At 40.4% G+C, this 14912-nt stretch overlaps 1 protein-coding gene across 3 annotated transcripts in view; it reads right to left on the reverse strand.

Moving 5' to 3' along the window:
• GRB2 (growth factor receptor bound protein 2) overlaps positions 1 to 14912 on the reverse strand; it is a 37405-nt gene that overhangs the window by 4604 nt on the left and 17889 nt on the right. For all 3 annotated transcript variants that reach the window (XM_042865308.1, XM_042865309.1, XM_042865307.1), the window contains 2 exons: positions 6859 to 6956; positions 2019 to 2141 (listed from right to left, as the gene is read on the reverse strand). In XM_042865308.1, the coding sequence (XP_042721242.1) occupies positions 2019 to 2141; positions 6859 to 6956 (221 nt within the window). The remainder of the gene's footprint in view (positions 1 to 2018; positions 2142 to 6858; positions 6957 to 14912) is intronic.

The raw sequence follows: 14912 nt of genomic DNA on the forward strand, positions 1-14912 counted from the left end.
AGCTTTTCAAACCGCTCTGAAGCTGCACAAATTTGAGGTGGTTTAGTCAAGGATTTCTGGTGTTACAACACTCCAAGGCTATGTGCACAATGACAACTGCATCAGTGTATCACTACACTGCTAGTGTTAAAACACAGGCACTTCTTGATTCATGTATGCAGAGTTGCTGAAGCCTATGCACTGAATACTCAAAGGCCATGGACTACATGTGAGGTGTGAGGTCACAGTAAGGTAGGCACACCACAGTGCCCACCCACGCTACACATGCTTCAGTTCAGCTTTTCAAACACAGGAAACAAGCCAGCTTAGGTTCACACTACTCTTACTATGGACCTGTACTTCGCATAATCCCAGTCTCTCACTCACATGGTACCATTTCAATACAAAGGCACCAGTCCCAACAGTGGGAAAGTGCTGGGAAAGGAAGTGCCACAAGTGGGGCAGGATTGTCCCAAAGCTTGGACTCATGACTTATGAAAAAGGATGTCTTGCAAAACAGACAGATTTCTCCACTTCTATTTGTCTGACAAGTGATGGCATTCAACTGAAGTTACTTTTTCAACTATTTTATTCTACATAAAGTGCAACTCCAAAGAGGGCTATGAGGATTTTCCAGACGAACAGCATATTAGAATTTTTACTTTAGTCTGAAACAAAAACACTGAAAACTGGCAGGGAGTACATTCCCCAGTTGGCATCAAGAGCTTCCACACCTCAGTTTAGAGTACAGACACAGTCTACACAGGCTACACAGCTAACAGGCTACAAAGCTAACATGAAACGGTCAATGAGTACTGCCTTTGCTGTCTCCTCTTCAACCTGAGAGACTGTCATCATCTCAAATTAAAAAAAAAAAAAAATCACTGTTCAGGGGTGAGTGGAAGAATGCTTTTTCCAAATTAATCCACCAGAAAAAAGCAACATACTACCACCAGGTGGCAACACTAAGCTAACAAAGCAGGCAGGGCTACATTTAAAAACCTTAAGTTCCACGAAGGAAAGCAGTTCCTGCAATGGAGCTCCCTTACGTATCTGATATTCCAGCTCAGATTATTGTACCCAGCTGAAGTATAAACACCTCTCTAAAATGAGTAGTTTTAATTCAATTTTGTTGGCAATAATTAAGGCTGCTGTAGAGGATGACAAAATCTTGGTACAGACCAAAGATGAGCCAAAAATACAGCAAACACGGAACTGTGCATGAATAATCAATATAAGATTCTAAAGAAAATCCTGTTCATTTCTGGAAGGAAAGGAGAAAGCTATAGAAAGTTAAGAAGGACAAAAAAATCAGCTGCTGAGGACGGAATTCCTTCCCTCCTATGCTACCTTACATCCCATAGTCTTCCAAGTTTCTAATACCTCTATTTATAGTGGCTTATACTGAGCTGTGAGATAGTTAGACAAGGCTCACATGCTAACTACCAGGAATTGCTGCTGATTAAGAGCCAGCACTTCTAGAAAGGTTATACAAGGATGAGAACTGTTCCTCTCTACTTCACTGTTACTAGACTGAAATTCCCTGTTAAGAGAATGCATTTGAGAGAAATGGAAAATAATTTGTTTTCATAGCTCCATGTCCCAGTACTGGGTAACACAAATATCCCCAAAGGATGTGTCAAGCAGTCATGAAAAATATTTGAAAGTGTACTACCCAAAGATACAGGAAAGAGTAATGACTTATGCTATGGAAGAGGAACAAAGAAGGATGGAAGGGAAATTGCACATTTTAGGCAGTTCATAGTTGAAACGAGGAGGAACAGGATCCACAAATTAACAAATAGTGTCTGAAAACACCTAAGTCAGACAGCAACACACCACCAACTCAGCCATGTAGGCTCATTACAGAACAGAGTATATTTGTACTTCCTCTTTAATAAGGACAAAAACCACATATCACTGGAAGAATAGGTATGCTATCTGGATTATTGCTGCTCCTCAGTATCGATGATCACTTATCCAGGAGTCAAGATGAGCGTCAAGTGATTTCCACACAATTGTTTCAGGGCACTACTTACTTGACCGAGAGAGAGAAGTCCCCAGGAGCACTCTCACTCTCCCTGATAAGGAAGGCACCATCATGTCTCTGTTTGCCTAGCATCTCTTCAGCCTTTGCCCGGGGAATTTTTCCAAAAAACCACCTGTGGAGTAAGCAAGGAAAAGGAAACAACAGAGAAAGTTAAGAAGTTGAACTGTCTTATGGAAGAGCCCGACACAGGTAAACACGCTGAGGTGAAATGATTCCTAGCAGAAATGACTGAACTGGATGTATTTCATTGTAAATCTACTACAGGCTACCAAACTATGTAGCTTTTCACATTTTGTCCTAGCAACGAAGCTACCATGACTTGATGAGCACATGCTCACAACAGCCCTATTTCATCTAATTTAGGGAAGCAGAAATGTGCTGCTAAGAGTGAAATCCTTAATTTAAAGGATTTATTTTCAGAAGGATAAAAAAAAAAAAACCAGTCTGCTCAAAATATGGTGTGTTGTTATCAGTTTTGCATCATACTCTACCTATATATGATTAACATATGCAACGTCACAAAAACTAACATCCACAGCTGATTCACAGCAAAGTCCTACTTTGTGAGACTAAGACCATTCTGGGAGCTGGCTACAGTCTAGGACAAAGTTAAACTGTCTGTTAATGGTCTTCGTTGGATCTTAATAACCAGACCCCATAACGTAAGGACAAACATTAATGCCTAGCTCGGGCAAGAAACTCAACTCCTAACATTTCCTCTGTTACTGAAGGATAACGTCTCATGTCTAGACACAAACGCACAAAATTTTAATTGCCTGAACTGTATGATGCCATCAATTTAGATATGAAAAAGCCCGTGCATTTGGGGCTAGTCAGTACTTTACTTCTCCATAGAATCACAGAATCACCAAGGTTGAAAGAAACCTACACGATCACCCAGGTCCAGCCATTCACTTATCGCCAATAGCTCTCACTAAACTATGGCCCTCAGCACATCCAAACACTCCTTGAACACCTCCAGGGTCAGTGACTCCACCACCTCCCTGGGCAGCCTGTTCCAGCACCTAACCACTTTTTCCAGAAAAGCAGTATTTCCTAACATCCAGCCTGAATCTCCCCTGGCACAACTTGAGGCCATTCTCTCTAATCCTATCACTAGTTACACGAGGGAAGAGTATGATACAAAAGCATTTGTTTCACTACTATTGCTCAAAAATAATCACCGGGGAGAAATTACACACACTCCTTTATTACTTAGGCCTCCTAAGGAGAAGCCACTCGTGCCTTAGTCATTGCAGATGACACCAAGTTGGCAGGAAGTGTTCATCTGCCTAGGGATAAGAAGGTCCTACAGAGTGATTTGGACAGACTGGATAACTGGGCTGAGGCCAATGAGACGAAGTTCAACAAGATCACGCACCGAGTCCTACACTTTGGCCGCAACCAGGCAATGCTACAGGCTCAGGGCAGAGTAGCTGGAAGACCATGCAGAGGAAACAGACCTGGGGGTATCGGGTCAACATCTGGCTGAATAAGAGCAATCATGGTGCCCAGGTGGCCAAGAAGGCCAATGACATCCTTGCTTTTATCAGAAGTAGCACAGCCAGCAGTAGCAGGAAAGTGATCATCACTGGTGTGGCTGCACCTTGAGTACTGAACTCAGTTTTGGACCTACCACTACGTTAAAGACATCGAGGACCTGGAACACATCCAGAGAAGGGCAACAAAGCTGGTGAGGGGTGTGGACTGCAGGCCTTATGAGGAACAGCTGAGAGAGCTGGGACTAGTTTGGAGAACACAATCAGCGGTGAGGTTACTGCTCTCTACAACTACTTAAAGGGAAGTTGTGGTGAGGTGGGAGCAGGGTCTCTTCTTACATGTAACTATCAATAGGACAAGAGGCAACAGCCTCAAGTTGCACCAGGGGAGATTCAGATTTGACATTAGGAAATACTACTTCTCCAGGAGAGTGGTCAGGTGCTGGAATGGGCTGCCCAGGGATGTGGTAGAGTCACTTCTATCACACTGAAACCTTAAAAAAAAAAAAAAAAAGAATTTCAGCTTTTGCAAAACAGAAGGGAAACACCAGGAGTTCGCCTTCAGGTTTATTCAGAGACATCAAGTTGTAGAAACAAGATTGAGAACAAGTGAGGAAAGTTCCCTCAAGGTCTCTGTTTCATTATAAGATGACTGTTGAGTTGGGTGTGTAATTGAGCTCTAAAAAAGATGCTGAAAAAAACTTGTTTTAGTAGTCTATTTTTTTTTTGTCTTCTCCTTCTGTCAGGACAACCTGACAGCTTTCACATAAACAGTCACATGAAACAGCTGCAGCATGGAAGTCAAATCAGAACTTGACAGCTGCACATAAGTCAGCCATAGGCTGACCACCTGTACAGCACCAAGAGTGAACCTACATCAGGCAACTAAACCATTAGTGCCCACTAACATCCTGTGGTCACAGGATTCTCATCCCAATTTACATTTGTGTTTCCAGACTAACCCAAGCTTAAAGGCAAACAAGGGCTGAGCAGTAGGTCACATGATGTGGGAAAAACAGAACTATCTTCAGAACCAAAAAGCATAACTTTCAGTTCTGAGTAATGGATCACACAGGAGGGATGCACTTACCACAGCCTTTAACCACACAGATGATTGAAGTTAGAGAGTAGTACTAAACAGCTCCACTTAAAAGATTTCACAGAATCACAGAATTGTAGGGGTTGGAAGGGACCTCCAGAGATCGAGTCCAACCCCCTGCCAAAGCAGGTTCCCTACACCAGGTACTGCTTCTCACAGGGTAGGTTTTGGTACAGCAAAAAAATGGTCTCTGTTTCAGTGATAGTTATGAAGCTTCTTTCTTAAGAGAAGTTAAAGCTTTTATGAAACCATGGTCTCCCTCTCAAAATAACAATCTCTAAAGCTAGAAAAAGACTGCAGTATTCGATAAGGCTCTTGGTACCCGAGATTGTGGCAGAGCCAGCAGAGGAACATTACCTGTCTTACTGCACTGTACTGCCTCCAAAATTACCCAAGAGAAATCATTACGTCAAGGTCTTTCAGAGTTCCAATGTAGTATTTTTTTTCCAGGATTTTGGCACAGTTGTCAAGACAAGAAAGCTCTGAATTTCACCTTTGCCAAATGTTGCATAAAGCAAACTTTATCTTATGATTTTAGATATCCTGCCACAGTTTGTTTACAAAGTGTTTTAATTCTGTTCTCAAATAACTATCAGTTACTCACATACTACTTGTAAATGAAAGCCTCAGCTTAAAAAAAAACCCCAAAACCTCACTCATCTCTGTAAAATAGAAATAAAATCTGGAAGAACTCAACAGAACTTCTATTAATCCTCTTGAAGCCTCAAAAACACACACTAGTTTTCCCCTCAATTGTGCTGGATTGTCATCAAGTATAACTATTATTTGATTAACGAAAGTAACATAATCAACAATATAAAATTTTCTGCCTACTGCTTCCAACGCTTCTTAGCTGAAGTAGGAAGATTAAGAGATCTTCCACAACCCATAAAACTCTACTGCAGTTTTATGACTTCATTGCAACATCAGTCACTCACACAGCAGCAAAGACTGATTTTTAAACATAAAAAGATTTAGAGAAAGAAAACTCCACAGGTCAAAGAAAGTAATTTTGAAGAACTACTGCCCAATTACAGACATGAACACAAAGCACCAGAAATGTTCCGCACACGTTGATCTTTGCTACAGAATGGTTCAGAAAATAAAAAACATAGCACATCCAAGAAACTGACATTCCGAGAGCTTCCTTTCTAAATGGCCAAACTTGATAATCCTTTCTAACACTCACCTCCAACTAGCTTTGTAATGTAGCTCATCCAGTTAGCACTGCAAAACCAAATGCAGCTATTACTTCTGATACTGCACTGCAAGAGGGAGATCTGTCAACTGGTACAATGCAAAGTTCGTACCACATTCAGACTCCTTTCAATCAGCAGCTCAACAATTCTTTCGGCTTCACTTAACGCAACCATTTTAGCTTGGCTTCTTTCTTCCACATAAGTTACAATTTTTGCAGAGTAAGATTTCAGCAATATCTTTATAAGCAGTTGATGAAGAATACAGACTTGGACACACCACAAGCCTGATTCAGGCCATTTCATAAACAGAAGTTCTTGCCCTGCCCCCTTATAAGCAAAAAGGTAGTCCTATCCCCTGAGTGGCACAGCTGAGCCTTCATAGGCAGCCTCCCTGCCCAGAGTTTCCTATAGCTGTCCACTGATTATCAGTACCTATATATACTTACACATTCTCTTTGTTAATTAACATGAGATTTGGATTAACCCTATGAAATCCAGGTGATCCAGCAGGTGACTATGATATGCTACATTTCCCTTTCAGTCTCATCTGCTAGCAGTTAAAAAGAAAATTGGAAGATTTACAGAATACAAGCAAAAATGAACACTGTTTAATACAAGAAATGGAGCTGGAGGATTTAAGTCTCAGATCCTTGGACAGGACTAACATTTAAAAGCATTTCCAGTTACTTTCCTTCTAAATTCTCTTGAAAAGTACTCACCTCCTTCCCACAACACTGATACCAGCCTAAGAAAAGGAACATTCTCCTTCTTACATGTGGCTGCAGTTTGTTTTTGTATTCCCTGCTGGACTACTTAGAGAGATCTGCATTACTGCTCAGTAAACATGACACTATGTAAACTTCTGCATAACCTCCCCAGGTTGTTAATGCACTAACAAAGACCTCCGGCATTGCTGACATACAAAGCTAACATGATCCAGATGCCATCAGCAGTTTAAATGTCTTCAGAAAGAGTTGAATTATGCTTAAAATCCACCAAACTCACAGGAACTATCACCAGAACTCTACTTACGGATGTGGCTTCATTTCTATATAGTTCTTGGGAATGAAGCCATCTTTTCCATTGAGTTCTGCCTTGTACCAATTCTGATCACATTCTTCATTCAAAACCTGAAGGAAACAAAAAATGAAAAAATAAGCTTACCACATTTCAAGTTACAGCAAAACAGACAAAGATATACTAGCTTATTCTTTCTATTTGTGTTTCAAAGATTGCTCACGTAAGATGAGCCCTTAAAAACATGCTGTAGGCCATCCTGCTCCACTGCATTTTACCAACCTTCAGAACAACAAGGTGGATCAGTAATTTAAAATAGTCCAAACTCCATGCTTTAATACGCAAGTCAGTATTTCAAATCATACTTTCTCTAGAAGTTTTGTTGCTTTACTCTTCTGCCAAGTGGTACAGTGCAACAGACAAGGCAGGCACGCAGACTGAAAATAGCCTCTTAAATAAAGGAACATTAGACTCTAAGAAAAAACACACCACAGTTGAAATTACCTCTGCCCAGAAGAATTTGATTTGGGTTTGGAAACAAACACGTAGATTCTGCTCACTTCCCTACACCCTTTCAAAATTGAACACCACAACAATATTTTTTTCACCCAGCATTTTCATTCCTCCTCAGCTTTTTGATGTCATCTTTTTTCTCTCTAACATGAACCAACAAAAAACTAGATCTGAGTTTAAAAAAATACTTCTAGCTTAAAACAAAAAATCATATGATCATAATCATATGATTAGCATTGCTTGAACATGGGGAGATGAGGAAATGTAGAGAAAGCCAACATGAATGCAGCTCCAGAGATCACAGAGTACACAGATACAGTGAAGATAAGCACCAAAAACACCTTCATAAGCAATTTTTTTTTTTTCCTCTTCCTTGGGAGGATAACACAAGGGAAAAAGGAAAAGTAGACAAAATTTGCTTTAAAATGCTTATAGCTGATGCAAGTGTTTCAGAAAGTTAAACTCCATATCAATTTCTACTGCTTTTTTTTTTTAAAGAAATCTGAACAAGAACATGATACTAATACACAAACCTGCTTCAATACTGATTGCCTGATCTACAAAAACCAACAAACTGATCAGCTACTGAAATTAAACTCAGTGAAGCAAAAAGAACAGAACTTGAAACACCACAGAGAATTACAGTAGATAATAATCATTCATCTGACTTTCTCAACTCTCAGCCACACAGGATGCACGCCCCCAAGTGCCAGCAATTGCATGAGATAAGGAGCACAGCTGTGTCACATCCAGACAACTTCAGATGAGGAAAAGATATGCATCTTTATGATCCAGTTCAGAATTTTCAGTTGAAAAGGAGACTCCAGGTTTTTTTTTTTTTATATATATACTTAAACCATCTTTTGTGCAGTTACTACTTCAAGTTCCCATTTATTTATAAGCATTACAACTCAGTCATTTAGCAAGGATAATTTGACCACAGGTCACAAGGAGTTCAAGGATGGCTATGTTACAGACTCTGAAGTAAAGGCTTGCACATGGAGAACTAATACATATCAGCTGATGTCTGCTAACTTGTCTATCAGCAAGAAGTTACTGTGCATCTCAACTGCAAGGCAGATTTTTGTGCAGAAACCAATGCAATTCCAGAATACAAAGTGCATGTAGATGACAGCAATAGGTAACTCTGCGATACTAAGCAGGGAACATGGAACCGTAAAACAGATACGTAAAAAAAAAACAGTGAATTGTATAGAGGCTGAGGAAACAGAGGTTGAAGCCCTGATCCTCAGCTTGGTCATACAAACAGGGCTGCATCAGAAGAGCAGTGGCCAGGACAAGGGAGGTGATCATCCCCCTTACTCTCTGCCCCTGTGAGGCACCATCTGGAGTACTGGGTCCAGATCTGGGACCCCCAACACAGGAAAGATGTGGAGCTTTTAGAAAGGGTCCAGTGGAGAGCCATGAGTATGATCAGAGCGCTGGAGCACCTCTCCTGTGAAGACAGGCTGAGCAAGCTGGGCTTGTTCAGTCTGGAGAAGAGAAGGGTGCAGAAAGACATCTTTATGGCCTTCCAATATCTAAAGGGAGATTATAAACAGGAGTGATATCAACTTTTCACATGTGTAGCGATAGGGCAAGTGGAAATGGTTTTCAAATAAAGGAGGGGAGATTTAGAGGAGAAAGTTTTTCACTGAGAAGGTGGTGAGGTGCTGGAACAGGTTGCCCAGAGATATTATGGGTGCCCCATCCCTGGAGGTGCTCAAGGCTGGGCTGGATGGGGCCTAGGCAACCTGATCTACTGCTTGATCCAGCAGCTGGCAACCCCGCGTCTGGCAGGGGGTTTGGAACTGGATGATCCTTGAGGTCCTTTCCAACCCAAGCCATTCTGTGATACAAAGATTTTGGCACATAGCTTGTATGATCAGAAGTTTGGTATTATATGTCCTAGGAGCCATCATTGTAGTCATTGTACAAAATAACACAAATACAACATATTTTGATGTTCTTTCTTATGCAATGCTTATCAAAGACAGCACAGACCAAACTCATTGTAAGATTGCATATCACAAACCCATTCCATTACCATTATTACAGTGCAGTAAAGGGATATGGCAGTCAGCTCTTTAAAAATATCCCGCAGTTGCATATGCAGGATATTACCACATATCTGTGCTTTTAGCAGCAGGTATCAAAGATACCAAAATTCTAAAGAATTTGAGTTTTATCTGGCTCTTAAGATACACTAATAGATTTGGAGGAGCCAAATCACATCAGGCTTGTGGTACTCATTAATGCTTGCCCTCCAACCAAATGCCTCTGCAGTGCTCCCTCACTGGTATGTTACATGTTTTGTGATAAAACAAAAGAACAGCAGGATGAAAGGCATAGTAAGACAAACTGCCTACACATATCCCCACACCACCTTTTCAGGAGGCTTTCACTACAGTGATAAATCCTCTACAGCTCCCCTCCACTTGGAGCTTGCTTTGCTCCAAGGACTTCTTGCTGCTTCACTTAAGACCGACATATCTCCATAACTGGTTGCCCGTTCCTTAGTAATTTTAGCCATACAGAACTTACTATATTTCTCTAGAAAGGTCTATGTTCAAATCTCATTTAGAGAAGTCACCTCCAGAACACAGATACCTACAAAAATCATTTGTTCTGACAGCATTTAAAAATAAGCATCCCTTGGACTGCTCCCAACACTTAGTTGAGCAGAAGTGACTTGCACTGCAGTACCTTAAAACCATGACAACTGTGCAGTCAGGAGGCAGCAATTGTGATGGCTGCTACCAATTTTTTACTATTGCTATGACAGCTACAAAAGAGTCAAAATTTCAGCTTCCAGAATTGCACCATTACTATCCACTGCAGAAATGCAATTAAGCAGTAAGACAAGAGCACATAAATCTTTGCACAGGGGCATCCAGCCTAGATGTTTGCATCTAAAATTGCTCTCATTTTTCTTTTATTCTTAAACCCACAGAAATGACAGAACAGATCTTAAGTAATTAAGCCATTTTGTTGCAAAATATTTTAAGCATCCAGTCAGGTCATCTGTCCCAAATCTTCAGCTGGCTTCCAGATTTCCAGATAATTATCAGGATTGCAATTTCTTATTTGGATATACTTAAAAACCAGATCTACACCTCTAAGAAAAATATCCTTAAACTATCATAAGATTTTTCTAGACTTCCCAAAGCTATAAAATAAAGCATATAGATAAAGCATTGTATATATCACTGAATTTTGCTCCAAGAACTCCCCCACATATAACTGAATGCAGATAAATTAAGCAACAAAATTAAGCAGAGATTATTCCAAATCAAATAACCTTCAGAGTCTGTAAAAAAAAAAAAAAAAAAGAACCTAAAATGGCACAAACACCTATTTTTATCTTATTAACTGTTACAAATTGCTGCTCTTTGTGAAGGCCAAATCAAAGCAGTTCTCTGCAGCCAGTTCCTATACCTGCTGTAGATCCAATCAAGCCTGTAGCAGAGTGACTCTTCCTTTCCATGTGCACCAAGGAAGAGGAAGAAGGAAGGATATTTTTACCCATTATATTTGAACACATACTGCCATGTGATGTCCTCAGTCTGTATTCAGCCCAGCTTTACAGTAACAGTGGTTCAACTGCTGCCTGCCAATTTCCTAGCTTGATAACAGAACTCTTATCAACAAGAACACGTCTGTTCCCATGGAAATGGAGAAATGGCACCACAGAAGAGCCCCACAACAAGGCAATCATGAAGCTTCAGTCAAAACTGCTCACACAAAGAACCCGCAGTTTTTGATCCCATACTCACTAAATATTCCTGTGCATAGCTTTGTCATCTTGATGAACCATTGCACACTAGCCTTGACACTCTCAAAGCCAAGCAATCTTCATGCACGCACATTCTAAACCAGAACACAACAAGCAGACCTGTCATTCTCAGCTCTTGGGCTGACTCCCATTTGCAAACATAAAACTAAACATAAGCCCTCGGATGTATTTACAGGCTTGCAAAGTTAGCCAAATTCACCAGAATGCTCGGGCTTTGGGGCAACAAAATCCAAGAAACCTGTTCAGGAAGAGCTCTGCCTTTTGGCTGAACTCCCATCCCTTTCCCCTGAACTGTGAGGTGCTAACTGAAACAGAAAGCAACTACAGCTGCTATCATACAACACTGTTAGCTGCCAATACGGTTTTCTTCCTGAGCAAAGTTCCACTGACACCACGGCAAAGAAAACAATGCAGAATACTGAAAACACTCATAAGTCTCAGGAACCCAAGGAAAACACAACATCCCTACCACAACAGGAGTTAAAATTTAAAAAGCAATTCAAAGCCAGCAATGCTGAAACCAAAAATTTTACATTCAGAAATTACTCAACTCAGGGTAGAACAGTGACTGGGAGGTCAGTTAATTGAGTCGTGACACTGAGCTGCACTGGAGGCTCCAGGATTGCCAGTTCTCACCCTCTTTCCAAGTGCTTTGACACAGCTTTTCATTCCAGAAAAAAAAAAAAACCAGCTCCTTTTCTACTCCAAGAGAAAGGATACAAGCCAGCCACATCACAAGCAGGATCCCACTGCTTATGGGCTGGCTACACCTGGTGAGTTCAGCAGTCCCTTCTATAGCTTATTCTTTCCCCAAACTTGCTGCAATGGCATTGCAAGGTATTCAAATTAATCTCTTCATGTAATATAAAAAAAATGGCCCAGGACACTGCCTAGTGAACTGCATCCCTTCCCTGCATTACCCCCGTACTGCAGAAAGTGCCCTGAACAAGCGAGTTCTCCTCACTCCAGCTGCTTGACACCACTGACATGAAGGCCTTGATTAGGGAATGGCATCATCAGAAACCTAAGGTAATCTGCATGTCTCAAGACTCTGAACACCTGCTCTCTGGCAGGTAGAAGCAGCTGTGAAAATACTTAATACCCAGAACAAGCATTACCAGCCATTTTTAAACAGCAGTCAACTATCAAGTGTTAGCATACAATAATTAAAGCAGGTGCGTAGATCACAATATAATGGAATTATCCGTCAGTGGATATAGGTTTTATTCTCACCTTCACTCAAATTCCCTTGTCATCACTATAGGAATGTTTATCCTACCTTTATCATTTTAAAGGCACAAAAAGAGCATAAAATTCAAATTCCAAAAATTTAATTTCACCATGCAAAAGACCAGATGGAGATACACAAGTACAGTGGTCAAAGAAATTAAGTAACACTGGCTGGCAAGTACAGTACAGAGAAAAGTATGTTGTAACAAAGCAAAATCCAAAGACGAGAACATTGCTAGAAATTTGCATTTGAGCTTTCACTTCAAAACAATCTCAATTTTTTGTGCACAAGAATACCTGAGGCATTTAAGTTTACTGAGGCACAAACAGGTTTAGCCACAAGGACAGAAGTCAGCACAAACTTACCCTGCCTCTCAGGCCTTGCAAGTCTTACACTACTACTACCTTTCTGGCAGAAGCCTTCCATTCTTCCATCAGTTGCAATAAATTCCTTAGAACAACCTAGACAACAATTCTTTTTCTCAGCAGCCCAACTTTTTAGGATTACATGGCATGGCAAACAACAAAAAAAACCAGTGTTTTAAGGTGTACTGAGGTGGCTTCCAAAATACTTGATGAAGGTCCCAGAAAAAGTCTGCAACGCTCAGGGAACTTCACCACAGTTACTTTCAATAATGCCTCCTTCAACACAGAAAATTCCTGGTAGCACAACACATCAATATAACTACAAATTATATTACTCTGCCTACACTCTTTGCTAAGGCTGATTACTGAGCTCTCCCCTTGCATTAGTCTCTCTCACTAATGCCACCTGTATAAAGGTTAAGCTACAGATATCACAAAACTGCGTACTTTCATGAGGAAGGTTGAAAGATGTAAAACTTGTTATACAGCTAGCAATTTAATTGGGCTTCAGTTAGCCAGGAGACCCCCAGGTATCTCAGTGGCAGCATAGACTCTCAGACACAAGATTCACATTGTGTTCAGTAACTTTTATGGTGCTTAACTGAATGCTATCTCTTACAAAGTGGATCACCTAAGAATTACTGCTTAACTGTCAACATTTGGACACTGCAGTGAAAGCAGTCCCATTTCAGTACTTAATCAAAATATAATGCACAAATAAAGAAAGGTCATTACCACAGCCTAAGCTCCACAGCTTGGCTTGTGCTTGCACAGAGCAGAATGCTACAGGATTCACAAGAACACATTCTTAAAAAGAAGGGAAGTGTTGTTTTTCCCTAGCAGTAGCTTAGAGCAACAAAAGACCAGGACCAGCAGTCTTTTATAACCAGCTCAGGATGTTATTACTGAAACAGAAGATAAAACACCCCATTTTAATCCACATTTAATCTGGAGGCATTGAAGAACACAGTGTTTTGTCAGTTTTCTGTTGTGTCATACAGATTAGTTAACTCAGGTATAGCGGTCATTTGCTTGCATATGAGTGTTCTTTCTTATTGAGTTTTGTTTAAGAAGTGAACAGATTTGCACTGTTACATTCAGCTTTAGCAGTGTCCCAAGAGAGGAATCCCCAGTGAAGCACACAGAAGAACAGGCAATGTTCTGAGGCCTAGAGAGCTCTCCTGTCATCCTCTACTCTTTTTAGCAAAGAAAGAAAACAGACCTGAATTCTGAGTAAGATCCTGCTATGTTTGCACAATCCACAAACACTCTTAAAATAACCCAAGTGCACATAAGGCCATTTGTACCTAAAGAACAGAATATATCTTGCGTTTAGCATCTAAATAAAACTACAATTTTGAGAAAACCGGTTTTACGTAGAGTTCAGACTAAGGTCTCCTGGTTACTATTCTTGAATCTGCTGCTAACATGAATGCTATGAATTCCAGGCCCTCTGAAAAGAGAGGTTGATTCTAGCTTTCCCTTCAAGCTTAGCAGAGTGGATAAAACGCCTGTTTTAGCTCACTCATTTTGCTTCCCTTTTGTTTCCTGAAGAAGCAGTAACATGTATTCCATAACTGGTGTCTGAAGCTGTGCAGAAAAGCTTCCTTTACAAGTTTCAGACAGACCTTTTGGAGTCTTCCTAATTTTCAGTCTACCTGAAGATATCTGCACTAGCACTCTCAGCAAAATGTATTATCCCAGTGCAGAAGAGACCTTTTATCAAGGAACAGAAAGTCAACAATTCAAAATCAAGGCTGACCCTCCAGTAATAGGAAAAAATGAGCGGTATATACTGAAAAGCCAGGGAATGCTATGCTCCCATTCAGTTGTCTCCCCTTCATTTAAAATATATGGCTACGCACTTTCCAGCATTAATTTTCGTATAACTGAAATAAGGAGATACTAATTTGTTATATATAGGTAGAATTTCATCCTTTATAAACTTAAGAGTTTATTTATTCATCATTTTAGCTAGTCTGTACAGACAAAAAACCCAAAATCTTTGAGAACTTTATTATTTTGCAATGACATATTTAATCTCAACTACTTTTTCACTAAATTTTCTGCAACTGTTGAAGGGTTAAAATCAGGACCTCAAATCTAGAGACCAAACGCAATGAGATCAGGATAATAAGATCACCATAAGCTGCATCACACAAAT

This window comes from Lagopus leucura, unplaced genomic scaffold (assembly GCF_019238085.1).
Source record: "Lagopus leucura isolate 7727_CA_CO unplaced genomic scaffold, USGS_WTPT01 Super-Scaffold_797, whole genome shotgun sequence".
Lineage (NCBI taxonomy): Eukaryota > Metazoa > Chordata > Aves > Galliformes > Phasianidae > Lagopus > Lagopus leucura.